Source organism: Falco punctatus, assembly GCF_963210335.1.
Source record: "Falco punctatus genome assembly, chromosome: 1".
In the NCBI taxonomy this organism is placed as follows: domain Eukaryota; kingdom Metazoa; phylum Chordata; class Aves; order Falconiformes; family Falconidae; genus Falco; species Falco punctatus.
In genome coordinates this window covers 105,423,823-105,451,012 of record NC_137580.1, presented here as the reverse complement: position 1 = coordinate 105,451,012, position 27,190 = coordinate 105,423,823, and the positions used below count along the sequence as shown (strand labels likewise).

The following is a 27,190-nucleotide window of genomic DNA, read 5'->3' as shown; positions in this document are numbered from 1 at the left end:
ACGCTGCCCAACAGGGAATCACTGGACGTTCGGGACTAGGATTACCAGCAGCATCTCAACGTTAACGCTGCCGGCATTGTTTGTTAAAACAGTGACTGTTAAACGAATACTAAAAGGCATGGGAGCGAAGACCCGCCAAACATATCTTGAATGGTTTTGCACAACTTTGTTCTTTACTGGCCAGTGATAACGGAACAACTGAGCCACCACCAGTTGTCTGAGACTGGTTCACAAGGCTCTGAGGCCTAAGAGAGAGAAACCTGTGCACCGAGCCAATCTGGTGCACTAGCACACTGAGGGCACAAAAGGAGACATTGAAACTGGTTCCACACCTAATGCAGAGTTTGGGGCACATTTCCTGGCTCTTCTGCTGCTTTTTAGGCTTGTCAGCCACACTGTAGGAAAACAAAAATCATGGGAAATAAAAAAGACTAAGTAAAAATGGCATCAAAGCAAATGCAAACAAAAATACTTTTTCAAACCTCTCTGGAACACAGAGCAGGTACAGCACTCAACAGCATTTTGCCCAAAAACTAGGGGCTTGAACCTGCAAACCCTTACTGTGACTTGTGGCTTTACCTCTACATTACCTCCACTGAACAAGCAACCACAATCTGCTCGTGCCAATGTGCACGAGCGTGTAATTTTGCTGGGTTCAGTGGAACACCATCTCATGCAGGCTATGTCCATGATCAGGGCCATTTTCTTTTTTTTGCCCAGATTATGTTAAATTACAACTTGCAACCTCCCCCATCTCAGTAGTTTTCCACTTTAAAAAAAAATAATCTAAAATAATAACATGTTATTCTGTGTCTAGCCAAAAAAAGGCTTCCTTACATACTAAAATAAAGGAGTTTTTACTTATACAGTCATAATGTTCAGATGATATGGAATTCCTCTCATGTAAGTATCATCAGCAGTCTAAATCTAAACATCTTTTTGGTCCCTTTTGTAGTGAATGGAGAGAAATTGGTACCTCCGGAGAGTACCAGACATCTATTTTGATCAATGTGAGTGAGATGAATCCCATGCTAAGCCCCAGAAGCACGTGCAGGTAACACTGGGGCGACCCGTACTGCCTTCCCGCTACAGACTTCAAAGGTCTGCTAAAGGCTTCCCAATGCCTTGCGAGGGAGGCAAGTGTTAAACACATATGAAGAACTAGTGGTTTAGAGGCATAGTGGCAGTATTAAGCGTGGATCTCCCATTCTCAGATCCGGTTAATCCCTTGGACTACTCAAAATGTACAGCCGTGTAAGCGTTACACTTAATTTGACACCCAAAAACTTATTTGTAAGCAAAAGCAGCCTTAGCTTTGCACATCTCGTAAGTGAAATACCTGCATGGCCCCATATACTTATTGATAGGTCACCTAAACCTCAACAGAGTCTGAATTTAGCCTCCTAGCTCTACAGGTACCCTCCCCTAGCACTATGCTTTTGCTTGTGATGCACCTCCCTCTCCCATCGTGCTGGACACCTCTATTTCACCTATGCCTAAACCGCTGGGGCATGGGGAAACATGCATTTCTCCAGGGGAGATCTCCCTGGCTTTGAGGCTGGGTCTTCCTGACAGCCTGCTGGACTGTATTTAGGGAGGTGGGAGTAGTGTCTGGCTGGTCAGCCAGGAGCAGAGCATAAGAAGAGCAAGGATATGATGAGATTTTAAGGACAGTGTGACAATCTAAAAGGATTTTTCTACCGGTTTAAAAAAAAAAACAACTATCTTTTTTAGAAGCTTAAAGCATAGGTCAGAGTCAAACCCAAGTATTCTTGTAAACATCTACTGAAATATAGCTTAAAAATAAAAGCATGAACGCTTCCATTTTATTTCAGTCAAGAAATGAAAATAAAGGGATTTACCAAGATTGTTGTCCGTTAGCACTTCTTTGACCCTCTTTGTAATGCCATACGTATCCAGCTCAGGGGACATCGCAACCAGTTCTTGAATGCTGAGCGCCGAGTGGCCCGACAGCGGCAAAGGTGTTGTAGACTGGGATTCAGAAGCAGGTGGCTCATTAGATTCTTGGGATTTGCCATCCTTACTTGTCTCTATAGTGGGACAGGGTTGCTGCACCAATTCAGTCAGGCTTTTCACTGATTCACTGGAACTCATTGGAGACTCAGGAGCGGGACTGCAACTGGCAGAAGTCTTTGGAGTGCTTTCTGTAATTAAAAAAAAAAAGAAAGAAGTCCCCACTTTAGCATAATTGTAATGTTTTGATTGCAGGATATTTAACTTTCCTTCTCATTTATATTCTACCTACTTAAAGAAATGCCTAAGTATGCAAAATGCTACTTGTTATGACTCGCTAACTAAAACGCCTCTTTTTAAAAACAAAATTATTTTCTAATTTTATCTTGAGTCATCTCTGCTTTTTTATAAAGACAAGATGTACAAATAGAAATAAAAATCAGGAAAAAAAATGAAGTGAATAGTCTGTAAGTTTGCAAGAAACTTCCTTGGTCAGGAAATCTCTCAGTTTTGCTTTCTGCAACATTTTTGTATGCAGATGCTTTTAAATGTACCGTTACAGACTGGTTTAAGCCTCCTTCTGTGACTTGTAGGAAACTCACTCAGCTACTGCTTTGTAGTGTCAATGAGGGATTTTCTACAACTGATACAACTTTATATTTTGAGAGTGTTATTGATTCCATTTTATTTCTTACCACTTGCATCACATTTTCGCACTTCTCTTCGCCCAGAAGTAACAAGATTAAAGTACAGTTTGCAATTAAGTTGTTTTAATTAATGTGTTTGAGAATCCAACATAAAGATAGCTAGTGGATGAAGAGACACCCAAACCTGTTATCGTGACACCTTGTTTAAAAGAAAGCTTTCTGAATCTCTTAATTTGCCAACAACATTACGTTCTGTACAAAATGTTGGTCTCCCCTAATAAATTCACATTTATCTCTAATGAAATGTACCAACTGAACTGATGCTGACAATCCAGACATCTAACGGTAAAGTCTAAACGGTGTTAAAGACATGTAGACAATGGGGTTTAAAAGAGTAACTCCCTTGGAAAGATAAAGAGCACGTGATTCCTTCATTCACAGTTCCTTCCTGTTTTTTTGCGACTGCTTCTTCCTCCTTGCCGTCTCACATCTCATTACTTGACATGGTTAATCGCACGTATCTCAGATTCATCCATCAGTGGATTTGCCTTGAGATCTCTGGAGGAAGCTTACAATGCTCTCCATCGTACAAGGATGAGTCTACATCAAAAACTTAGTCCCTCTAACAGAATTGTGTTCTCCTGGGCGCTGCAACACTACTATGAGAGCGGTTCATTCTGCAGCATCAGGTCCTGTCACCACCATGGCGATGGCTAACAGCAAATGTCACTATTTTTCAGGTCTCTTTGTTAGCCAGAATATTGTCAAAGCATTACAGAACGCCCAGCTTGTGTAGCATGGGAACATCCCAAATACCAAAGGAAAATACTACCGAAGTAAAAGCAGGGTTCAAACGAAGCAGGGTGCACGGTCTAATTGTGTTGTTCAAGGAAACAGCTTTCCTGATGCTGCATTTAAGAGAGGTTCCCTGACATACTCACATAAAGTTGCTGTCTCAAACCAAGCAACTGGACTTTTCCCTTAGAGCTTTATGAGAGATGCAAAAGAGGCAGACATAAAAGGAAAGCAAGGTGCATATAAATCTTTAAGGTAATAGGGATCTTACAAATCTTATTTCTTTTCTCCGTTCACCCTAGGTCATCGTACAACTGAATATAAAACCCAGCAAATGTTATTTTTATATCAGGAGCAGCACAGGAATTGTACTGTAAATTTGCCCTGATTCACCCATGCGAGGGACCAATTTGGCAGATCATCCATCTTGTTCACTGTACACTGTCAGGGATGGCATGGATTCCCTACATGATAAACAGATTTCTTCTCAGGTCTGTGTCCTTTAACCCACAGCAAGGTCAAAATTATGGCTGCCTAGCTAATAAACTGCACGGCACTCGTTCAAGTTCCCTCTAATTTTGTCCCTTGTGCCAGCTTATACAAATCTTACTGAATAACTAGAGCAGCTGCAAATTTCCTATACAATTCCTCATCCGTGCACTGCAAACCACATGCACAGGGAGCGCAGAAAAAATAAAAAAAATCATAAAAAAAACCCCAACCCCAACCACACAGGACTAAACAAAAGCATTTACTAATGCTTCTTTCTCCCTCTCCTCTCCCTGCCCAGCCTAATTATGTAAACAACAAAGGTAATCTATATTATCATCTATCACTGCAATGCTCTATGTTGCTTGCACATTAGCTTATTTATTTTTTATATCGCATATCAAGAGCTTACTTGAATTTCATTTTTAAGGCCAATCTGCTGCTTATTTACTCAAAAAGGTAGGATTATCTGCACCTAATTTTGGAAGGCAGTACAGATGACAAACTGCTTGCTTTTCCCCCAGCGAAAGGGAAATGTACAGCGATTTCAGATGAGGCATTATGCGCATACACTACAAATAACTCCAAATATGTTCCCCGTTCATTTTTAGCATTTTTCCCTTATGCAAAAAACATTTTCAATATCACATAAATATTTAAGGAAAAGATCCATTATTTGGAAAAGTAAACTCAATAATGAAATAATGCAAACATTTCCTGTTAATCTACTTAAAAAATTAAATAGACATTTAGAGTACAAGTGACTGCTGACAGAACAAAGGGGAAAATTGAATGTATTCACTATTACAGATTTAACTGTCAATCCACAGCCATTTCGCATGTTTTATGAAATAATTTGTCTGTATTCATTTCTTTCAAGTTCCTCACAGGACAAAGAAACAAATTCAGGCCATCTGAAAAATACATATTAAGATTTCCAAAGTAGCAATTGAACATTTCCAATGAAAACAGTACATTGAAAGCTTGTTTCTTTAAAACGTGTTATGCTTTTTTAACCCCAGACTGTGCCAGAGAATAGCACTAACGTAAGAGCGATCCAGTTTCTTATAAGTGAATAGGTGATGTTCACCGAATGTTTACACATTTGTATTTAGTGAGGAAGAGATCACTTTGTCAATATAAACGTAAAACTGCATTATGGTAGGATGTACAAGCTGTGAACCCCACAGCCACCATTTATTGATGAAGTTATTTTGATAAACTCCAGAAAAACTTTGCTATATCAGAGGGGTGCTGCATTTTGCTTTCCAACAGCCTGTATCCAGTTTGAAACCTGAAGCAAAAGCCCCAAAGCTTCAAAAATAAGGGGCTAGAAGTAAAGAGCTGGAGAGGTGAAGAGTGACACCAGGAACGAGGTCACTACAGAACCTGGCATCTTTTTGAATCTCAGGTAGCCAAAGACATCAGCCATGGCCTGTGCTTTATAGAGGATGGGAGAAACAGGGTCTTCCCAAACGAAATTTGCTGGAAAGATGAGTGTCCAACAGGTCCCAAGCATGTGATGAAATCCTAGTTCAACATGGCAATTTTAAATGATCGGGAAACTGGTGTAACTTTTGCATAATTACAGGTTGATGTTGAAAAAAGTCATTAAAGATTCAAATAACACCATAAATGCATTTAAGTGATCCAAATCTTCTAAAGCTGCAAGTATAATGGAGTCACAAAAGGGCAGAGGCTCTACCATGCACTTTTTACATTATTACTTCAAAATATATGTCTAGGGTATATGGAAGTTAGGCACTTCCCACCAATTTTTAAAAGCACTTTCAAATATGCAGTGCAGAAAATAATAATAAAATGCAAATCAAGTACTAGGAAGTGATGCTTGCGTAAATGGGCCAGCAATCTGAAATATTTGGCAAGTGCAATTGGCCTCCATTCATAGCTAAAACACGAAGACAACTGAATGAGTATTTCACAGCTGATGAAAACAGCTAGGAGAGAGCTATGACCACACAGTGAAGGTGAGCATTCAAGTCTTTCAAGGCAAATATGTCTTCATAAAGACAAATACACGTGATGCAGCTTGCGAACGCCAGAGCACCGTACTTGGGAACGTGTCAGTCCTGGCAGCACGCATGGTCCTTATTCTTAAGTCAGGAAATTCTTCAGTTGTGGGTTTTTTTCCTACTACAGTATTAGAGAGGGATGCATAATCTAATATGAAGATACATAAACAAATGGGAACAGAGTCAACACTACACAAATAGCTTCTGTCTTCTTTTAAAATACTATTTTCCCAATATAGAATTTGCTGCTTGAATGACCATCTTACTACAACAAAACCCCAAACCATCACCACAGCTTGGCGATGTTGGAAACGGAGTTCCAGTCTCTACTCATTGGTTACGTCAGTTTTCCTGAACTTAAAATTAGTTTTTCTTATTCTTCTCCAGCTACAAGACTCCCCACCCTCAAGCTGGGGTCAGGTCCCCAGTACTGGATCCTGGGTCCCAAATTGCTTGAACACTGTCTGTAGAAGATTTTGGACTATAATTATCCCACCGGTGGCTTGCAAATTACCTGAAAACACCTCCCTCAACACAGTATCAGGCTGACACATTCCTCTACGAGGTCTGATCATGTTCAGCTATCGTGACATAACGAAATCCCTATAGGGTGTAATGAACCATAGGCTGCACAGGGCTCCCCTCCTGCAGCACTCAGTATCATCACTCAGCTGCACCAACTCGTTGGTCAGCGACATTTAATTATATTCTGCAAAACTGCAGGGCACTGGTCAAGAAGGACCATTTTTGTGATGCACAGGAACTCTTCCGACTGCAGGAAGAAATCCAACACGGTCCTCCCTACCAAAGCAGCAGTACAGCTCAGATCCACAGCACACTTGGGTGGGATGCTCCTTCTGAAGCTGCTCAGGACACCTCAGATGTAAAGACTTGCAGGTGATGCCTGTTACAACCTCCCCAGAAAATCGCAGACGTCTACGTGACCTGACAGCAGTCCCGGATGCATCCCCCTCAACAGAGGTATCTAGATGACGGAGCAGTGTGGAGACATGGATACAGTTTCATCAGTCCCAGAGGCATCCCGCTGCTGTCTGCCAGCACAGGCACGTTCCTCCGGTGGAACTTCTTGTACGCCTTTTGAGAGCTGCAGGTTTGCCACTTTTGCTCAGACCCTGCCGCAACTCCTACAGCAGTGCACTGACTTTACAGCCACTTGGACAGCAAAAGTTCAGAGCAAAGAGTTCACCGAGAGCATCTGAATTTGCAAGCACACCACACAAGCTGAACGCTCCGAGCCTCTCCTCCCCGCGTACTCACCCGGTTATAAAGAGCACCCTGCGCTTTTGCAGCTTGGGAATCGCTGGGAGAATAAACTGTCCAAGTGTTGTTGCTAACACAAACTTAGCTAATCAACGGCAAAAGGGCTCGTGGGGAACAAGGTACGAAAATGGCAAAGTTGGGGAAGACCATGCAAATCGCAGGAGGTATTCAGGGGCCTCTAAAAGGATTATGAAAAATATTATATTCTAAAGACAGCAGGCAGGCAACAGCTGCCTTAAGTTTCAGAGCGAAGTGGATTGAAAAAGCAGATCCACTATAATTTTCAGACACAAATCTCTGTAGTTTATCTGATCCACTATTTAAATTTCAATACACAGTCCTCTATCTGCAGTAATAATAACCTAAATTCCATTTAGTGTTCATTTGAGCAGTCAGGATAAAGTCATTTCTTATTATCTCCCCACTGTGTAAAAAACAGCTTGAAGGTAGGAAGTCAGCAAGCATTTTCACCAAAAAGTAATTATTGTAAGTGACATTTTTACTGCTGGCATGCCATAAGGCGAACTGCGCATTTGGAAGGACAAGTTGCTAAAACAAAATGACAGGGTACTCTGTGACATTCCGACAAGAACCCAAACATGATTTAACTGGCGCTTGGTTTGATGCACCACTTTTCGTAATGTCCAAAACTCGGGCTTCAGGTTTATGCCAAACTAGTCAAATTCAAAATTCCTGATCGAGGAGCAGTGAGAATCGCCACGTCCTGTGCACAGCGGAGCAGGGAGGCAACGAAGCATCCCACGCTCCGCTCATTCCCTTTACAGCAAATTAGAGGGGAAGACGAAAGCAGACAAATGCGGACAGGAGATTTCTCGGCAACCTCTTAAAAGAGCATTTGCTACTTCAGGGCCTGCGTTTACCTCCTCGTGCAGATGAGTTAATGGACAACAACAGACCTGGCAGGCTGCCTGAGACCAAAGTGGCTCACACTGGGACTGGATTAGTTTCTGGTTTCCCCTGATGATGAGGCTGCCCATTCTGTCCAATTCCCAGACCAAAAACCAGTGTGTGTGTTGCCCTGAGAAGCAGGACCTGATCACACAGCCGATCAACCGAAGCATCCGCAGGACAAGCGCGTTATTCTGTTTCCCAAGGTCTGAAAATTTCAGGGAGGGATTTTGTTCTCTTGACCTTCTATCTGATTTTACGTTCAGCAATGGCTGTCTTTGCAGGATTTTCTGAAGCACCATAGCAACTCTCCTCGCTAACAGTGGTGCGGTGCAAGTGCGAACTATGTAATAAATCTGATCAGCGTTTGCGGAACAGCACTGCAATACATCCCTCTTCTGACTAATTAAAAGAAATGACACGTGAAAGCGGAGCGCTTTCTCCCAGGTAGTGGTTTCGGTGGATCTGCTTTAAGTGAGTGAACCTTGCCTATTCACAATTTGCAAATTAATGTGGTTTATGAAAATGTGATCCTCCCTACGGTTATAAACTCCCACAGTTATATGTAGGGAGTATACAAACCTCCCTACAGTGTGCATATATAACGATGTAAAGTACATCAGTACATGCAGTTATAGTTGCAAGCACTCGCTATAGTTCCGATTATAGATTCCCACTATGACCGTGGAGATTTTGGTTGTTTGTTTATTTGACAAATGTTATAACTTTGGGGAAAATGTTATTTTGGGTCTTGGCTCAGAGGGAAATTTTATGTGGATGAGGGGAGGGATCAAAAGAAAACCCCTTTAGGAAAGTGTGCAGATGTATGCGCGTCTGCACTGAAAGGGGAGGAAACCAGCTCTGATTAACTCTGAAATTACTGGGGCAATACTAAAAAAAAAGTATATACATATACCCATTCTGCATATGAGTATATGTCAAGTGACAGGAGGACACAAAACTATCTGAATGATCAGGGTAAATGTTCGAAGTACTCGAAAAAACTGCTTCTGAGTATTGTTAAAGGATTACAAGGTATTGCCACAATTTTGTGTTGCATTTTCAGTAATTACGTTAGCTTTGCGCTTGTATTAAAAAAATGTGGGTTTGAGCCATTCTAGAAACCAGAAGGAGCTGGAGAAATCAGAGAAGTTCAGAATAGAGCAAGTAAGATGGGAACTTGCGACAGACTCATGAAGAGAGATTTACAGCTGGGCATTTAAAAGTACTCAGAGAAGTTGGGCAACCAATTCTCCTTTCAATGAATACACAACCACAAACGCCTCAGACAGTCTTGGAAATCCCACTATTGTGCCCAAACCTGCGACTTCTCACAGCCACGAACTGGCACCATACCAGTTTAAGGTACTCCTGCCCTAGCTCTAGCCTTTACTTCCATTTTTCGCCTGACACTGAACCACAATCGTGCTGCCCCACGGAGCTGGGGGAACCAAATCTGCAGTGAGGAATTAGGGCAGGGGACCGTCCTGCTCGGCTCACAGCCTCGATGGGTCAGATTTTCCTCCCTCTGCCTGCCTCTTACAAAGCCTTTGCCACGTGGAGTAGGTCAGTGCCGTCACTTGGGTCTCACCCCTCTTTCTCCGGCTGCTGCAGGAAGGTGTCCCCGAACGTCCTGGCTGGCGAACACGTGCAGCCCTTCAGACCCAGCTCTCGAGCACTTGTGCCAGCGAGCGCCCGAGCGCTCTCCGAGCCGTGTGTTGTACCCCACTGATGCCACATGCCTCAAGAGCTGGAAAATTCTGTTCTGCACAACCTAGGCACCACGCCGCGCCTGGACGGACGGAGGCAAAATCCAGGTACTCGGACAGGAGGAACGGCTCCGCAACATCAGAGAGCGGGACAGCCGTAAAGCTGGGTAAACTCAAACCATCCAGCTCCTTCTGAGTGAGGGGGACTCTGGTACTTGGTGCTCTGCTGTGGCATGGGTGGGCTCGGATGCGGGGTATGGAATGCTACAAAGGGCAGTCTGAACACCTAGGATGTCCAGAACCTTGTGCGGAAAGACACAACTGGAATTAAACGATTCAAATGAGAAGTTGCACTGGGATCTACTGGACTTCAAAATGGACGCACCAACCCCCAACACAACTGCACCACCTGATAAAACTCTCAAATAGAAGCATTAAGGAAAATTTTTTACATGGCTGACAGGGAAGCATGAGGCCTCTATATAGCCATATTTTTAAAGTGCTATTTTACAACAAATGAAGGGGGGGGGGGGGGGCGGGCGGGAAATAGGTACTTGAGAATTTTTTTAGCTGGATGTAGACACACAATGGGAAACATCAGAGCGATGCTCAGGTCAGGCCAACAGCCCCAAATCCTTGTCCAGGCTCGCTGCCCAACAGCGATGTCTATGGAACAGGTACACAACACAGCAAGCACACAGGGAGAATCTCCTCTAACGCCCCCCTGCTCACCCACGGCTTCTGGAGCCCAAAGTTGGGTCTCTGCATCGAAGAGTGCTGAATGGTAATTTTTTGTTTTTATGTATCACCTTTAAGCAATTAAAAAACTCTTTCTAAAAAAGAAATCAAATTAGATGATTAATGGCAAAATCATGGCTGCTTTCAAAGACACTGCTCTACTCTGCTAACCTTTATTTAACATTCAGATTTGTCTGTTTCTGTAACTTAGTCAGAAGTCGACATTTAGAAATAACTGCTGGAAAATATTTTCAATAACCTTATTATTAAAACAGCTTGTGTGCAGAAGCTTTATTAAGGACTTTCTGAATATTAAAACAAATATGTCATGAAAGCAATCAATCAAGATGCCACAACCCTACATCGTTATATTTTTAGTATAATCAAAATAAATGCATGCAGAATACCTTTTGGAAAATAGAGTCAGAGCTTTTATGCTGCACTTTATGGTGTCTTTGTCGACTTGCTGACCTTGTGATTAGACACTAACTTTAACACGTTATGCGTTTATGATTGTTTGCTGTCCTCTGTTGTAAGCCTGGGTGTGAAGGTATTTCTATATCCTCCTTCGAGATTTTAACCTCTTGGCTACTCCAGCCAAGAGCATGAAGCAGAACACATATGTGCACCGTGCATCACATTTAAACATATCTCCCCCGCTAAACAATGTGGACATTCATTTGCTACGGGCAAGATCCATAGGGGATGGACGGGAGGCTAATGACTGCTTTCCTTCCCCAACCGAGCATCCCATCTAACAGCCGCAGCGCAGTGGGTTGCTCTTCTTAGAAGCAAGCAGTCGAGGAGGAGTGACCCTGAACACTGCTACACTAAACGCACTCCTCTTCAGGAGGAGTACTGCCTAAAGTACTGAAACAAAATGACATTTACATTGTACGCAACAATATTATAAAAGCTATTAAGGTACATTATTTTACACATCCTCATAATCTCTCCATACTGCTTTACTTAATTTGTGATAAAATTGTTGAGAAAGGGTACTTAATGTAGGACAGTCAGTAAAAGTAATTTATCATCTTCCCGCTTCGGTGCTCACGTTATCAGCGAACTCATTTTCTGCATTCATCATGCAATCAGCCTATTATTTGCATATTAATCAGGCAGTGGACCATGAAAGAGCTGCATCCCAGCCAAATGCTGCACTATCTCAGGAGGAACACTCAGTAATTATCATACATCAGTGTTATGATGTGGTAATTGATTATAACATCTTTCTGTTGCCCCTGGGGAGTCCCACTGCTAACCCAGCTTCAGGCGTTCTGTGCAGATTTTTCTCTGAAAATTAGAGAAACCATTGCTGTCCTTTTATTAGAATTTTTTTTTTTTACCTTTACAATAGACAGCACTCTCAGCATTTCCAAGTTACTTTTCCTTTTTTTTTTTTTTTTTTTTTTTTTTTAAATGAAACCCTCTTTAGGGAAAGACCACCTGCCTCACATCAGAAAAAGTTTAAAAAAAAAAACAAACGAAAACCCAAAACTGAACAGTTGGGCTCATTCTTGCTCGTCCTCTCTCCTTCAAGGTCTGGTGGTTTTTTAGGTGCTGGTATTGCTTACATAATACCCTTCCCCATCAAACACAACAAAATGTTGCAACTTCAATAGACAGTAATTGCAAAGTTCGCATAAAGGCAGTTAAGTTGCTTTATTTAGGTGCCAAATGAGAGGCTAATTTTGGTCCTCTCGCAAAGGACAAATGAAACATCTGCCAGTTCAAACACACACTATTTTTAGGACCCAAGTTCCAGAGGGGTAAAAGAGAGAAACAAACCTAAAAGACAACTGTAGTTACACTGCAGCCCCCTCGCACCTCCTTCGTGCCTGCGGACCAGGCAGAGAGGAGCCGGAGGGGGCAGCCCCTGTCCCCGCATCCATCCCAGCCTTCCTTCAGCAAGCAAGAGTGAAAAGGGGGATGTCTCAGGAGAAGACGCCAGAAGGGAACATCTCACGCCGCGTGACAGAGAAGAGTGTTTCGGTCCAGCTCTGCAGCGGGGCCAGGCGACCCGCGAGGAGAGCTGGTGAGAACACCTCGCAAGGACAACGTCCCTCTCCAAAGCAGCTTTTTGTCCTGGGACAGTCTTGTCCGAGAGACCCCCAGCGCTGACAGCAACGTGGGGGTGTTTTGGCAAGCTCATGTTTTGCCAATAAATAGTCTCAAACAGTGCCTGAATTATTCTGGGCAACAATCACCCTTTTCAACCCCACTATAGGGCATCACAGACACAGCCAAAGGAACAAGTATCTTTTAAGTCGCTATCTTTGACAAGTATAAATATGGGCCATGTACTTCAGGCCTGTTTTACATTTCTTGTTGTCATTATATTTTCTCCTTACATTAGGCTTTTTAATTGGAGATTTCTCTATTTTCACTTTTATTTAAATTTGATCTCAAATCTGCTTTGCTGTGTTTTCAATGCAAGTTGTGTTTCTCATCAAGTTTAAAATAATCACTGGATTCTTTCATTTGCTGTTTCTCTGGATGGCTGCTGGCAAATTTAAAAACCTCCAATACCCATCAAATTAGGTAAGACAAATTCATCCATTTTTCTGGCACCCTAACGCAAAGGACAGGCTACAAGGTAACTTTGAAGATGTTAATTTTCTGGTAATTTTCTGGTTTTTCTTCTTGGGAATGATTTGCTATCAAGTAATATATACCTCTATGATCGGAACAGGATTTCATTGTTCGAGTCTAACAGGCTGTTTATTTCCCTGTTCCAGAGCTACTTGGTGGAGAAGGCAGCTGCCTCGTAGCTCCAGCCCCATTACCAGACGGGAATAACGAGCCGTGTGTTCGGTGCTGCGCACCTTTTCGCCAGTATTTTGGGAGGAAAATAGCCCATTATCTGTTCTTTGAATTGAAAGCAGGTAATTTTCATCCAGCGGAGGAGCATTTTGTAATTTGCTGAGCAGCGGCTGGGCTGTTGCCTGGGGATGGCCGAGGGCATGATGGCTACCTCCATCCCACCGGTGGTAGCCACGTGGCCACGGGGGCTGGACCTGCAGCCCCCTCCTTTTCCCACAAGCAACCAGAAGACCAACGTCAGCTTCTACCAGCTGCCAGAGCCTCCTATTACCAACAGAAAAATATCTGTTCCCTTCGGAGAAGAACCTTTCCAACCCCTTCTGCAGCTGCCAGCCCATGGGGGACAGAGCCTGGCCATCACCCTGGCTCCTGACCCCCCCTGGAGCTGCCTGGCCTTCCCGTGCTGTGGCATGACTGTGACGGCCTCGTTGGTGTTTCAGTGCTGCTCCAGTTATTTTTATATTTGGCTTTCTAATGTATCAGCTCATCATTTTCCACTCAGCTCTTCTGTGCTTAGAAGCTGGCAGGAGAAGCCCCCCGTGCCTGAAAGCAGGGAGGGGGGGTAATGTGGGCCCCCTCCCCAAAGGAGGCTGCTCATCTCCAAACGTGCAAGCGGAGGGACGAGAAAACACTGGTAATTAAATGATGAACAGTGAGGTTTACAGAGCTCTAATATTCAATGGCCATGGCTTCTTTTAAACAAATCCTGAAGAGTGCAAGAAAGTTACATGCTCAGACTGATGCTGAAGTTACAGTCAAAGCAACTACTCACAAGCTACATCCACTTTTTAGCAGCTACTATACTAACTGGTATTCCTACAGACTACCTGAGAAGTGTAGCAGCAATAACGGTCAGGAAAGTTTCTTTTTCTGTACAGCTTAAAAAAAAATATTCATAAATTAATTTCAATTTTTAAAAATGAAGACTTTGAGAACGAGGTATTAGCGTACCTGGCTAAATGCTACTGCTGAGCTGCACAGCAGCTCCTTGCTTGGAGATCTTTTCCTGCACACCAAAGGGGAGTGAGCAGAATAGACCCACGTTCCCAAATTAACCACAGAAATAAAGCAGCTGCAACTTGACTCGGTAACTTCTCCAAAACAAATGCTACGAACTCCTAACCACACTTCAGAGTGAATTACATTTGTCTTTAGAATCCAGCCTGAGTCTCCTCTTTGCCATATTAATATGAAAAGTGTGTTGGTGCTTTGTCACAGTAATTCAGCCGCAAGGAATATCTGCCTAGAAAACAGCGTTCACTCTATGATTATATATTTTACTTTAGCACTTTTATAACAATAAAGTTATGACCACAATGAGGATGGAGTCATCTTCTGCGAGTTTAATCCCTGGGTGGTTCAGTGGACAGAAAAGAACACAACTAGGACAGGAATTTCTTTACAAATACTGACTTATTTGCAAAGCATCACCGATGGTCAAAGGACTCCGGCCACGCAAGAGAGCCTGGGGAGGACAGACCCAGGCAAGAGGCAGAAATCGCCAGATGATGGCTACCAGTGATAGCCTGAACCTGAAGCACTGACTTCGTGCTGCATTCCCAGGTCCCAGTGAGGTGCCTTGACAGCGATTCTCCCAGCTTTATTGCTACCAGAAAGGCTGCCAGGAAGGTTTTCATGGTCCAAATGTCAGGGAAATGGCACAGAGTATGATCACACACATTACAGACAGACTACAACAGCTGCCCTTATGAGGAGCCAACTGATATCCTATGGTTTGAAATCCAGACAGTCACAGCCAACTGCTTCAGAGCCGCAATCTCAAGCCACACAGAAAGAATGTGGAAACTTCACCAAGACGTGCTGCTGTGCTTCAGGGTTAGCGTGAAGGTAACTACTTGGCTGATGTAGTTGTTCAGCTCTAAACTTGACAAATGTGTTTGCACCTAGCACAAAAGGAGACAACCTTCTCCACCAAATGCAAGGACTCAAAAACTCGTCAGCAAACATAAACCATCCATGCAAGGAACTCCAGCAGCCCAACTACTCAGCTATTAAAACCCACGTGACCTCCCTTCTCTTCCATTTTTATAGACTACGTTCACCACAAACATTTCATGTCATACAATTTTATTAACCCGGAATGCCAGCAAACGACTGCAAAACAGTCTCCCTCTCCTCTTTGATTCAACAACAAAAAATAGCTTCAAATTTGGCAAGATCTGTCAGCATCGCTGAACTGATCCCTTGGGTCATCTCAAGGTACTAAGGATTCAGCTCTCCGTGTGCTAATCCCTATTGTGCTCTGGAGCACCATCTCCGCCAGCTCTGCCCATCCAGAACAAAACAGTACAATGCAAGAAAGAATCATGAATCACAGAGAAATGGGGGGTGGGGTAAGAGCTTCTCCACTGTCACCATATGGCTAGCTAGCTCTTTCCAGAAGCGCATCAGGACACTAATCTGGAATACGGACTGCAAGCCTGACATATACTCTCCCCCCACCTTGTTCCTCCCAGAGCAGTCAGTGTGACAGCATCCTTCTGTCATCAGGTAACCAGGATGATCCACCCAGTACACACTTAACTACCTGGCTGTGCTCAGCAGCTTCTGTACTGAAAAATACTACTGAAATACGTATTACGTAAATAAAACCACCATGGATACCTGGGTTTGTCATCGTTCCACAATATGTCTGTTAATATCACAACTACAGTAAACCATAGATTGCGTTCTGATTTTTTTTCTTAGATTTTCTTTCCCAAGGGATGATAAGAAGTAATCTCCCTGTTGTTACAAATGTTTTATTTGGAAAATAAAGCTTTTATGCATATTTTAGTTGATCTAAATACAGTAGATCTTGGGTTTTTAAATCACCAGATAATACGCAATTATCTCAAGCTAGATTCTGATTTTGAAACAAGCTCTAATTAGCTCCCCATTTTATGCTGCTATAATCCTTTCTTCAACTCCCATGAGTGTTACTATTGCTAAGCAGCATGAGGTTAGGAATGATGGATGATACCCAGAAAGGAAGACAAACAAAAGGGAAATTCAAAATCCCCTGAGATCACCCGCAGCTGTATCGGCAAATGAAGATTTCCACATTAGGTCATAAGACGACCCTTACAGAAACACATACCAAAAAGGCACGTCTTTTTCCCACTGAGTATTTGCAAGTCTTTAATGTAGTATAGAGAGAGTACATGTCCTTCACAGAGGATAAATACAAAAGCGAATAAAAATCCGGCTTTCCTGGGAGTAGCTATGAAACCAACAGCACCAGAAAAGAAACTCTGTCTTAATGTCATATAGATGCTCAGTAAAGACACAAGACCCCAAAATAAAACAAACTAATAGAAGCTATATACAGTGCAAGTATTTAGAAAAAAATCCAAGCACATAAACCTTCTTCTGGCACATGGCTACTGTCCAAACCCAACCCAGCTCTGATCATCAGTAATGCAACTAAATAAGGGCCAAATTCATCACGAAAAAATGCTGATGCAGTTGGGTGACACTAATTCAACTTTTTTTTCCACGTGATTTGGTCCATGCTTTTGACACATAAATCATTAAAAAGGCAGATTTACCCAAGGGCATTAGAGCATTTAGGTGGAAGGAAATACACAGAAAAAAATGTTAGAAAAGGCACAGTGATACTATTTTTGACCACCTAGGGTACACACACCATTTTTGTGTAAAACATGTTCACTGAAACTCGCACAAGATCACCAAAGCCTTGATGAAAGGTCACAGGCAGAAAATACAGAGATATATATATCTTTGGCTGTAATTTTGATACGGACTGCATGTTTTCAAAATTTGTAAGTACAGCTTTCAAAGAAGAAACACAAGCCTGGCTTCTCTTTGCTATCTATCTATCTATCTATCTATCTATCTATCTATCTAATGCTTATCCATTTGTTCCCATATATAGAAGACTGATGGGTCCATCTGTCCACGTGTGACAATGGAAAATCACCAGACAAAAGAACAGATTTTCATGAATGAGGTGTTAATCAAAACCCTATGATCTAGAAGTGTAACTAACTGGGTCAGAAATCCAGAAAATCTTGCTAGTTTGATAGAATAGTGCCAAACAGTAATGAAAATACTCACAGCTAATAAAAGTTGGAGACTTTACTATGCATGTTGACACTCTGTACACTGAAGACCTTCTTGGCAAAGCACTCAGGAGCCACTGAATGTATTAGTTTAATTTCACTTCTTTCCCTTCATGCATTCAACAAGTTCCAAACCAATTATATTACATGGAAAAGGCTCCAGACCTTTTTCTCATTTCAAAATTGTTCTGATTAATTTCTGTTTTAAAATTACAAGTATGCAACCTTTTCTGCCTTGATTTTCCTGGGAAATGTCTCAGAAGACCAGAAAATTGGAGCTGTCTTTTTTTTTTTTCCTACCCTGGAGTGGAGGATCTTTCACAAATGCATAATTATTATTACCTTTTCCAAACTGTTTGCTGCGCTTTTAATTACAGAACAGCTGCTAATAAAAGAAAATTACCAAACTGCCCTTCCTTATTCAAATAACCTGGTTTTGCTCTTTTGTTCTGTGTGGTGGCACAACCTTCCTTTTCCCTTTATACGGAGAAAAGCACCAAGAAAAGGATGTCTTGTACAACAATTTTATTTTTTATCGCTGGAAAGGAGGAAGAAAAGGGCACGAGCCCATTTTCTCATTTGTAAGTCTGCTTTAAGGAAAGAAGGAGGGCGATCATCAATAATATGATTTTATTAGCTGATAGCAATGTGTCGCCTCACAAAATATTAGCTCAAGGGCAGGAACTGACAAACGAGATTGGGAGTGTGGGAGGGGAGCAAAATATCACAGCAGCAAAACTGAACTTCCTGAAGGAAATCACTTTCAGCTACCAGCGATCCTCATGGGAATCCAGAAGGTGGTCGGATTTTAATACTATGGGCTTGTCTTTCAATCTTTTATAATTACAGTTAGTCATAAATATGATGATTAGCAATAACAATGCAGCTTTTTCCCAGCTCCTCTGATTTCAAATTCCTCTTAAAATGGTTACAATTAATTACTCGCACTTTCCACGCTGTCTTAGGCGTTTATAACTGTAACAGTTACTCTTGCATAGTATTGATGCTACAAACAAGTAGTCAATGGCATGCTTTTAATGAACAGCAGTGTATAAAATATCGCGGGAAATTTCCATGTTCTCTAAATGCTTGGCTATCAATAACAATAGCCCTATGATTGCAAATGATTTTTTCCCATTTTGGTTTTGTTTTTGTGGCTTGTTTTTACCAGGGACATTTTTTTTTTCCCTTTTATCTATTTATTTTCAACTGTTCTCCTTAAGAAAAACGTGGACTGAATATCATCACGGATTTTCTTCTAGTAAAATCTTTTTAGAATGCAAAATAGTTTCCCCGTAGAGAGAAAAAGCAGTTTGGTTGGAATACTCAGACTAAAGCCAGCAAGCTCCAGAAAAAAAAAAAAAAAAAGTGTTTCAGAATGGCAGAAAAGTCGAAGAAGAGCACAACCCATCCTTCTCTGTATCCTGAAATGCAATAATTCTCCAGTATAGGGTACGGGCTGTAAGTACAGAGCAGGGCACAAGTCTTTTTCTAGACTAGAGAACAGCCAAGTGGTTTACGTCAGTTAAGCGTATCATTGGTAAAAAGTCTGTGTGGGTAGAGTTTGGTATCTAACAGCAGGAACACAGCTGTTCTGTTCCAGCCTCCCTCCTATACCGTGGCCATCTTACAAAACCTTTAGCAATTCACTTCTCCTTGACACTCATCTTTGCTGCATCTGCTTTTTTGCAAACGGAAAGGGGAGGGAGAAAAAAAAAGTCGGCTCGGAATATTTAACGGAGCTTGAAAAAGAAAGGCATACCGTGGTCTTTTCCCCACCTTCAAATTAACAAAGCAGATTTTGTGCAAAGGGAAGTGGGAAAAAAAAAATGCCAGCGAGTAAGGCAGCTGGAGTATGTAGATCACATTACAAACGAAAGGCTTGTTTTACAGCCATTGTCACATGTCAAGTTGATAAGCTGAACTATGGTAAAAAAAACCCTACAGAGCCAATGATCTCTAAGATCAGAGTCTTTTTACCTAATATATGCAGCTAAATATGTGTACTCCCTACATCTGCCATAGCAACAAGGAGAGAACGAGGAATTAACTGTGTTAATAAAAAAAACTGAAGGGACTCCTGTATGATACAACAAAACGCAAGAAACCTCTCGGCATCAAAGCAAAAGAAATGTAACAAAAGCACAGAGAATTATTTCAGAGCAAATCATTGAAACCAGCTGATTACCTGAGCTTGCACATCCCTGCTGTAGGGAATCCTGTAATGATGTCACAGAGTGAAGGACTAGATAAGAGAGGAGAGGAAAATCAGGGAACAATAAAAGGAGATGCCAAACCACAAACTAAACAGTAAGCAGGCTCAACAAATAGCAAACTGCTGACCTCAGCAAGGGCGTGCTGCTCGTTTAAGTCAGTGGCATTATCAGGGTACAACTGAGGCCAAACTCGAGTCTAGCCTTTCTGTATCAATAGGTATTAGGATAAGAGAAAGCCACATAAAAGCGTAATTGCAACACAGCATTCCCCCTTTAAAGCTTAGTTCTTCTAGCTCACCTCCTGAGAAAGCAATCGATACTCTCCTAGGAAAAATCAAAATCCCCTATGTAACCCTAGAAAACAGTGCACGAGATTTTCCAGCTCTGGGGCCAGAATTTTTTTGAATTATGTATCATATTCATGCCTAGATAATATCATCCTAATTAGGAACTTGGTAAGTGCTGCTTATCAATTACGCATAAACGAGTGCTTCGTTCGTAAACATTCCCAGTGTGTCCTCCTAGGGACCAGCTGGGCTGCAAGGGTGAACGCTGCCACTTCCAGTAATGCCTGGAGTAGCACCGGGTGCAAGGCTTGCTTACTGCAAATTTAACCAAAAAAAAAAAAAAAAGGAACAAAAAAAAAAAAAAAAAGAAGAAAAAAAAAAAAGATTTCCTCCTCCTCAACTCAAACAACATAGTGGAATTTTAATTACCTTGTCCTTGTTGCTGCCCTTGTGCAGGCAGGACACACTGTCCCAGCTCACCATTCAACCAGAGCTGCATACGAATAAATGGTTCTCGGCCTTTTTGGGTCAATTTACTCCATGGCTTTGGCCTGGAGAGCATGTCACTGACACTTCCTTGGGACAGCCCCAATACCTGAAGTGAAGCAACCAAGAACGGCACGTTAACACATTGGACGTGGAAGCAGGGGGGGTGTGTTGTAATTTAAGTCACTTTGGTTTCCTTTACTGCTACGGCGCTTGAATCGTTTTCATACGGACAATTAGTAAAACTGCAAAATGACATCTGTAGGTACTCAGATGGAAATGTTTTTCTCCTGCCGTGGTTTCCTTCTGGAGTGTGGTTTTTTTTTTTTGTTTTTTTTTGTTTTTTTTTTTTCCGGCAGGAACGGAGCGGCAGCACAAACGGCAGAAGGATGGTGCGAGATTTGCATGCTTTTCATATTTTGTGTCAAATAGTTTCATCGGTTTTAACAGGAAAAACACAGAGTCCAGGCACACACAGGCAGATAAAACAGGCAATGATTGGCATGTATTTTGTTCTCAAACAAAAATAATTGGGACTTTTGAGACTAGGCCTATATTTGGTTCATTTTTTTGGTATGAATTATAAAGATGTGTGTTTTCACCTGTAGCAGCGGCTGTTCCACGTAAGTAAATATTTAAGAATAGAGCCGACTGCAGCGAAGGGGGAATTTCAGACAGGCAGAATGCAATTATTTGCCTGGAATTCAGCGCAGGTACAGGAGTTAAAAATCATACTTAATGAAAGCTGCCATGGGATCTTTAATGACCCCAAGAGGTCAGCTTTTTCATTTTACATCTTAGTGAAAAGGCAATAGTGCGATGCCAGCTCCTATTATACTTTTATATTGATTCAATTCTTTATAGGAAGAAGAAACACCAGATGTCCACCACTTCTTACAGTGTGGGAGGTGTTTTCTGGTGGTCAGGGACCACCCCAAAATCCCACGTGTTCAATGCTTAGGGCCCACGGCATGAGAAATTCAGAAAACCTTATCGTGCATGGCGTATCTGTAATCAAACATTGCTTAAAAACGTCTCAAAGCACGCTAAGATAGCAATCACCAGGTGTAAGAAAGGACTGTGAATTCCTGACTTCAGACTAAGGAGAGGTAGGGGATTTTCTGCGTGTTTGTTTAAGCACCTTTGTGCACATTTCCAAATATTAAAAAAAAAAAAAAAAAAAAGAAGAAAAATGCTCTTGTGTCCATAATCTTCACTTCTAACAAATTTAAGACTCTCAAGTCATGACAATGGCACTACTCAAATATTCCATGAATTCATTACGTTAGGCATGAAATACTGAGTCTCAATAACATTTGCTTCAGCTTTCAACATTTCTAAACTCGGGGCCCCATTTCTAATTACAGCTGGCTGAAGCCAATCTTTGTACAAAAAACTAGGCGACTCACCAAATACAGGACAACTAATACTCTCCTTTGTGAGCTTATTTTGAAAATACTTAACATACGGAACAAAACATTTTTCCATCAGACATAGGTGCCTTATCCCCCGCCGTTAAACTGAGCTCCGTACCAACGTCACGAGCAAAACGCACATTCACAATACTGGTGTAACAAGAGAGAACCACTTCTTTACCTTTTCCCCAAAGATCCTTTGGCAGATGCCATTCTTTGCTAGCTTTTCTTTGACCTGCCGCGTTAGCTCTATCGTATCCACTTCCTGGTACATATAAATCTCATACTGCTCGGGTGTCAGTGGAGGAACTGAAGGTTTGGATGGTTTTGACAAAGACACGATAGGGGATGAAGGGAGTGGGCTATTTTGTGGTGTCTCACTGCGACTCGCCCCAGTCATGCTCAATTCAGAACTCTGCGAGTACGGTGATTCAGCGTTTGGCCACTCTTTCCAATACTCTGAAGAAGATGGTCCTTGGAGCTGGCTACGATCTGGCCTAGTCTGATTGCTGACCTTTTCTTTTCCACCACTGGCTTCCTCAACTTTTACATCTTCAGGAAGAGCTGTATTTCTTCTCTCATGCTGCACAGTATTCCACCAATGGTCCTTCCAAACACCACCACGTCCCAACTCATTTTTAACATGCCTCAACATACCCTGGGCAGAATCACTTATTCCATGAAGCTCTAGAACAGGTGCCTCCTGAGGCTCCTTTTTGAGCCCAGAGAGGTTCTGCAATGCAGAGATACTGGAATCAGTGACAGATGAATGTTTCTTCAGGGATATGGCCAAAGGAGAATAGCTGGAAACCGAAGACATTGCAGGTGTAGATACTAGTTTGGGGGACAGGATAGAAATGTCAGCTTGAGATAAAGGTGGTGTTTTTAAGGCAGGTTCAAGGGCAGCCTGCTGTGCCTCCATTTCACGTCGGGCTTGTTGCAGAATGGATCGAATAGCATCATCAGAATTGCCACTGCTAGATGCAGAAGGCGGCTGAGCCGGCTCAGCTATGAAAAACAACCAAAAGACTAAATGCAACAGAGGAATATGCTTTATATTCAACACGTGCTACTGTAACTATTTCCCAGTCAGAAAAAGGGATGCAATACATTTCTGGATGGGAGGGAGGAGTTTTCACTAAGCAAAGCTTTGTGCTTTTCAAAATAAGGTAAGATTTCCAAAGTTCTTCACTGGAAAATTTTTATAGTTGCCAAAGTGCTGGACGTTTGCACGCACAGACTCAACTGCAGAAGTCTAGTACTACTTGCACGTTTTCCACCATTGTAAAAATTTTCAAATAAATGCCTTTGAAAATCAAGCCTTCACTTCTTCCTCCCCTACCCCCAAGCGGTCAATAACATTTTATGGTTTTATTTACAAAGTTATTTAACCTTTTACTTCTCTCTGTCTCCACAAATGAAGCGTAACACACACTCAAGACTGAACACAGCTGCATTCACCTGGACTGACTATTAATACCCTCTTACAATATAGATCAGGTGAGTCCTTTTAACCCCAAAAACATGACACACAAATTACAACAGAGCAAGAACTTTAGAAAGAGACTTCATTATTTTGTTTGACAAGCTAAATATGCTCCTGCTTCCTGTTTCCTTGTTTCGTGGTCCCAACCACTGAAATAAACAGCTCTACAAAAATGAGGCAGATGCCTGCCCATCACTCTCCGCCTTATCTAAAGCCCTAGAATGGAGCCACGGGCACTTTTTCAGAAGAATTAACACCTAAATGCAGTATTACAGCGGTGAACCAGGACTCATGCGGCTGTGCTGCAGCCGTCGGGGATGAGCAGAGCCTGGAACATGGGGGTAGAACGATCTCTGCAGAGCCCCGAGGTTTTCGCAATGGCATCTGTTTCCATTTAAGTTAGCCTCCGCTGAGGTCCCTGCTGCTTGAAACCCAATTCCTCTGAAAGCTACTCTATAAAGAACGGGGAAAGTGAAGCACTAGATAGTAACAGGGAACCCATACACTGCAAGAAGTGGCCTCAAAGCGAAGTAAGATTTGAAACATGCTGCCTATTATTCTAGTAATATTATGCCTCATCTGAATACATTTCCGAATTTGCTTCCCTACGTTCCTTCCTGTCACTCACTATAAAATAGATGAAAAGCTAAGAAATGGGAAAAAAGACAGTGGGGCTCTCTCTTCTGTTTTATCTACTGGTTTCATAGGGATTTTTGAGGCTGAATTAATATTTGAAAGGAAGCCTGAGACTCGCAGATGAAACATGCTACTGAACAACGTACTTGCAGTTTCCTGCACACAGCCCATGTTTTTCTCTATGTCATCATTACTTGTATAAAGTAATTTTATTTAAATCGTATATTAACTACTCTTTTATAAAAATTCTGCCATGAGATTAGCTTAGTTTTCATTTAAAAGGCAACTACCCAAACCCCTCAATATTTACTTTAAAAAACAAAACTAAAGTCTTGCACAGTACTTTCTACTTCAGCATTAGTGCTTTAGCAGTACTGGAAACTTTTAGGAAGGGCTACGGAGTAGACAGAAATGTTAACTACATGACAGCACACAATGAGAATTAAACTTATCTCAGGCTAAGATGTAAAATTAATGATGTTTTCGGGAAAGGAAACGCTTTTTGGATTTGCCAGTTGATTCACTGAATACATTTTGTAACCAAAAATAAAGCTGTACAAAAGTCAGAACTGAGTTTGCCTATATTATAATTTCAGTACGTGATGTCCTCAGTACGATGGCACTATGTGACTGGTAGTCGCTGGCTAGATCGTGACCTTCACCCCGACAAATCCATGCAGTTCCCTCGCCCATGCAGTTGTGTCCCTAGGGCTTGAGTTAAAGAGAAGAGAAGAGAAAGCAGGAGCCATTCCCTTTCCAAGGAGCAAACTGGCAGAAGAAAGGATTTTGTAGGTTCCCCCTGCAGAGCGACTGCCCGCAGGTCTGGAGCAGCGTAAAGAAGGCAGAGAGCTCTGCATGTGGAAAAACGTGTTTAGAAATCTCACAGCGCTGCTCCCCCGGGAGCAGGGCAGAGCAGAGCAGGCAGAGCGCTGAGCAGGGACCCTGCCAAGCTGTGACATGTGTAACCTGAACTTGGGGTGTCTTATAGACAGAAACAACTCCGCTAAATAATACTACTAAAAAAAAAAACAAACCCAAAAGCAAAAAAAAAAAAAGCAGCTCTTCAAACCTACATTCAAGGTTTTAAGAATATAATTAACTGACCAGAAAGCTCATGGTAATTGTTTTAATTAAATTCTGAAATAAAAGGAGCAAGAGACAAAATGAGAGCGTACCTGTTTTCTGTACTTGCAGCTCCCTTTTGGCTTGTTCGAGAATGGATTTGATGGCTTCATCAGAGCCAGACTCTGTGGTTCGGATTCTTGTGGTTATATTACCTGAAGAGGAAAACAAAACTGATGACACTGGGAAAACTTCTATTGGTTTGGTTGTTTCTTTAACACAAAGACAGGCAGTACATACTGATATACGGCACGCATGACCGGGTGACAGTTCACATAGGAGCTTTACTTACATTTACAACACCAAGAACATACTTAACGTAGTAAAGTATCTTTGCTGTGCAAAAGCCTGCCTGCTAGCTGCACTGGACCGACGAGAACACTGACATCGTCAGAGAAAGAACTAGGTGGTCATATATTCCTTTTCCAGGATAATATATAGGTCTACTTTTTCCTTTTTTTTTTTTTTTTTTTCTGTTTTTTTTTTTTTTGGAGGGGGAGAGGAAACAGAAGGGAAAAGAACCAGAGGGGAAAGGAAGAAAGCTAAAACTGTAAGATCAGGAATAAACTTATAAATTGCATCAGCTGCTAGGCAAAGTAGGATGAGTATACATTCAGCCCAAAACAGAATTAAAAAGTAACTAGATAAAAATAATTTTTAACTTTCTAGAGGTTAATATATTAAGAAAAACAGTCATTTAAACACAGATACCATTTGAAGTACTCTCCAGCTAAGAGCTATTACTTGGTTGTTTCGGTTTTTTTAACCTCTAAAGGGAAGAAATGGAGGGAAAACTATGACTGTGAATGCTACTGCACTTAACTGCATTTTTCATTATGAGCTTATCATTTGTCAGTGAGCTAGATAATTTCTGACTGGAGTCAAAACAACTACAGTTTTGGGGTACCCATTTTTGTTTTTTCTTCTGCCTCTTGTCTTGCTAAAAGAACAAAATCTGCAACTAATCTATTGTGAAGGAAAATGTTCGTACTTCCTGCTCAGTGGTAATTTATTGATCTGATGTTCACGTGTCTTGCTGCCTTTTTCATACACCACAGTGAAGTAAGTATCACACTAATTTAACAGCGTATTATTTGTCAACGTAAGCCCCGTGAGAAGAAAGAAGTAAATCTAGAGCAGCAGTACGCGATTGATGTTGCAATTGTGCAACATTCTCCCTCCAAAATCACAAAAAACAGCAAAGAGAGCATTTCAACAGATCTGATGACTTTATAAAGCCACTTCTATCACTTATCTTTTTTTTTTTTTAATCTGCGTACGCAGTGAGGTTTGGAGTGGAAGAAGTATCCAAACAGGGTTACGTTAGTACAGCAGCAGCAGAATTAGAAAAAGCGAAGTGCTCATCTAACCCATGGTTTGTTTTATACTTACTGTCTGTTTTTCTATCAGATTCCAGGCCAGAATCAAACTGCACAGTTTTAAGGAAACACACAGCTAAAGCACACTCCACTTCCTAGGTATTGACTGCAAAGAAAAACACCTGCCTGTGACGTACCTTCAGACCCATTTCTTCGTTTCGGTACTTCCTGAAATAGTCTGTTCAGGTTCTGGCCTGGATTCTCTGTTGAAAAACAAGTTTGGTAAGAACAAAACAATCAGGGGATGGTTGCTCTGACATCATGGGCTGTGTGACATGAGAAGCTAGCAGCCTGTCTCTGACCGCCAGGGTTCAAGCTGTCCTCGCCCCCTCAAGCCTTTGTCTGAGCGCTGGAGGAGCTGGCTACTTTGGAAGAAGCAAGGCTGGCTGATTTGTTAATAAAGATTACAGCTACGTTCGGAAAGGAGATTAGACAGATATAAATAAATGTCTAGAGATACCAAAAATGAAGAGGTTAAAGATGGGCAGATAATCCCCTCAAGTACAATCATCAAAAGGAAGAACAGATTATAAATCTAACAGTGTGCACTTTCAATTAAACAAAATCTAGGAAAACCCTGCCTGCCTTTTCCAGTATTTCTTGACTGTAAACAACTTACTTTGCAGTTTCTCTAAATGTAAATCTCAGTCTTCACTTAAGATGAATCACAATGAAAT

General features: G+C 41.8%; 1 protein-coding gene across 7 annotated transcripts in view; it reads right to left on the bottom strand.

The window, feature by feature from the left end:
* The window catches only part of CUX1 (cut like homeobox 1), a 281,049-nt gene that overhangs the window by 46,677 nt on the left and 207,182 nt on the right, over window positions 1–27,190 (bottom strand). For 2 of the 7 annotated variants that reach the window (XM_080393233.1, XM_080393236.1), the window contains exons 16-21: window positions 26,651–26,716; window positions 25,188–25,289; window positions 22,072–22,898; window positions 20,419–20,584; window positions 19,675–19,731; window positions 1,863–2,165 (exon numbers count right to left, since the gene is read on the bottom strand). The exons of 1 other annotated variant lie outside the window; for it this stretch is intronic. In XM_080393233.1, the coding sequence (XP_080249359.1) occupies window positions 1,863–2,165; window positions 19,675–19,731; window positions 20,419–20,584; window positions 22,072–22,898; window positions 25,188–25,289; window positions 26,651–26,716 (1,521 nt within the window). The remainder of the gene's footprint in view (window positions 1–1,862; window positions 2,166–19,674; window positions 19,732–20,418; window positions 20,585–22,071; window positions 22,899–25,187; window positions 25,290–26,650; window positions 26,717–27,190) is intronic. 4 more of the 7 variants (XM_080393234.1, XM_080393235.1, XM_080393237.1 and 1 more) reach the window with 4 other exon arrangements.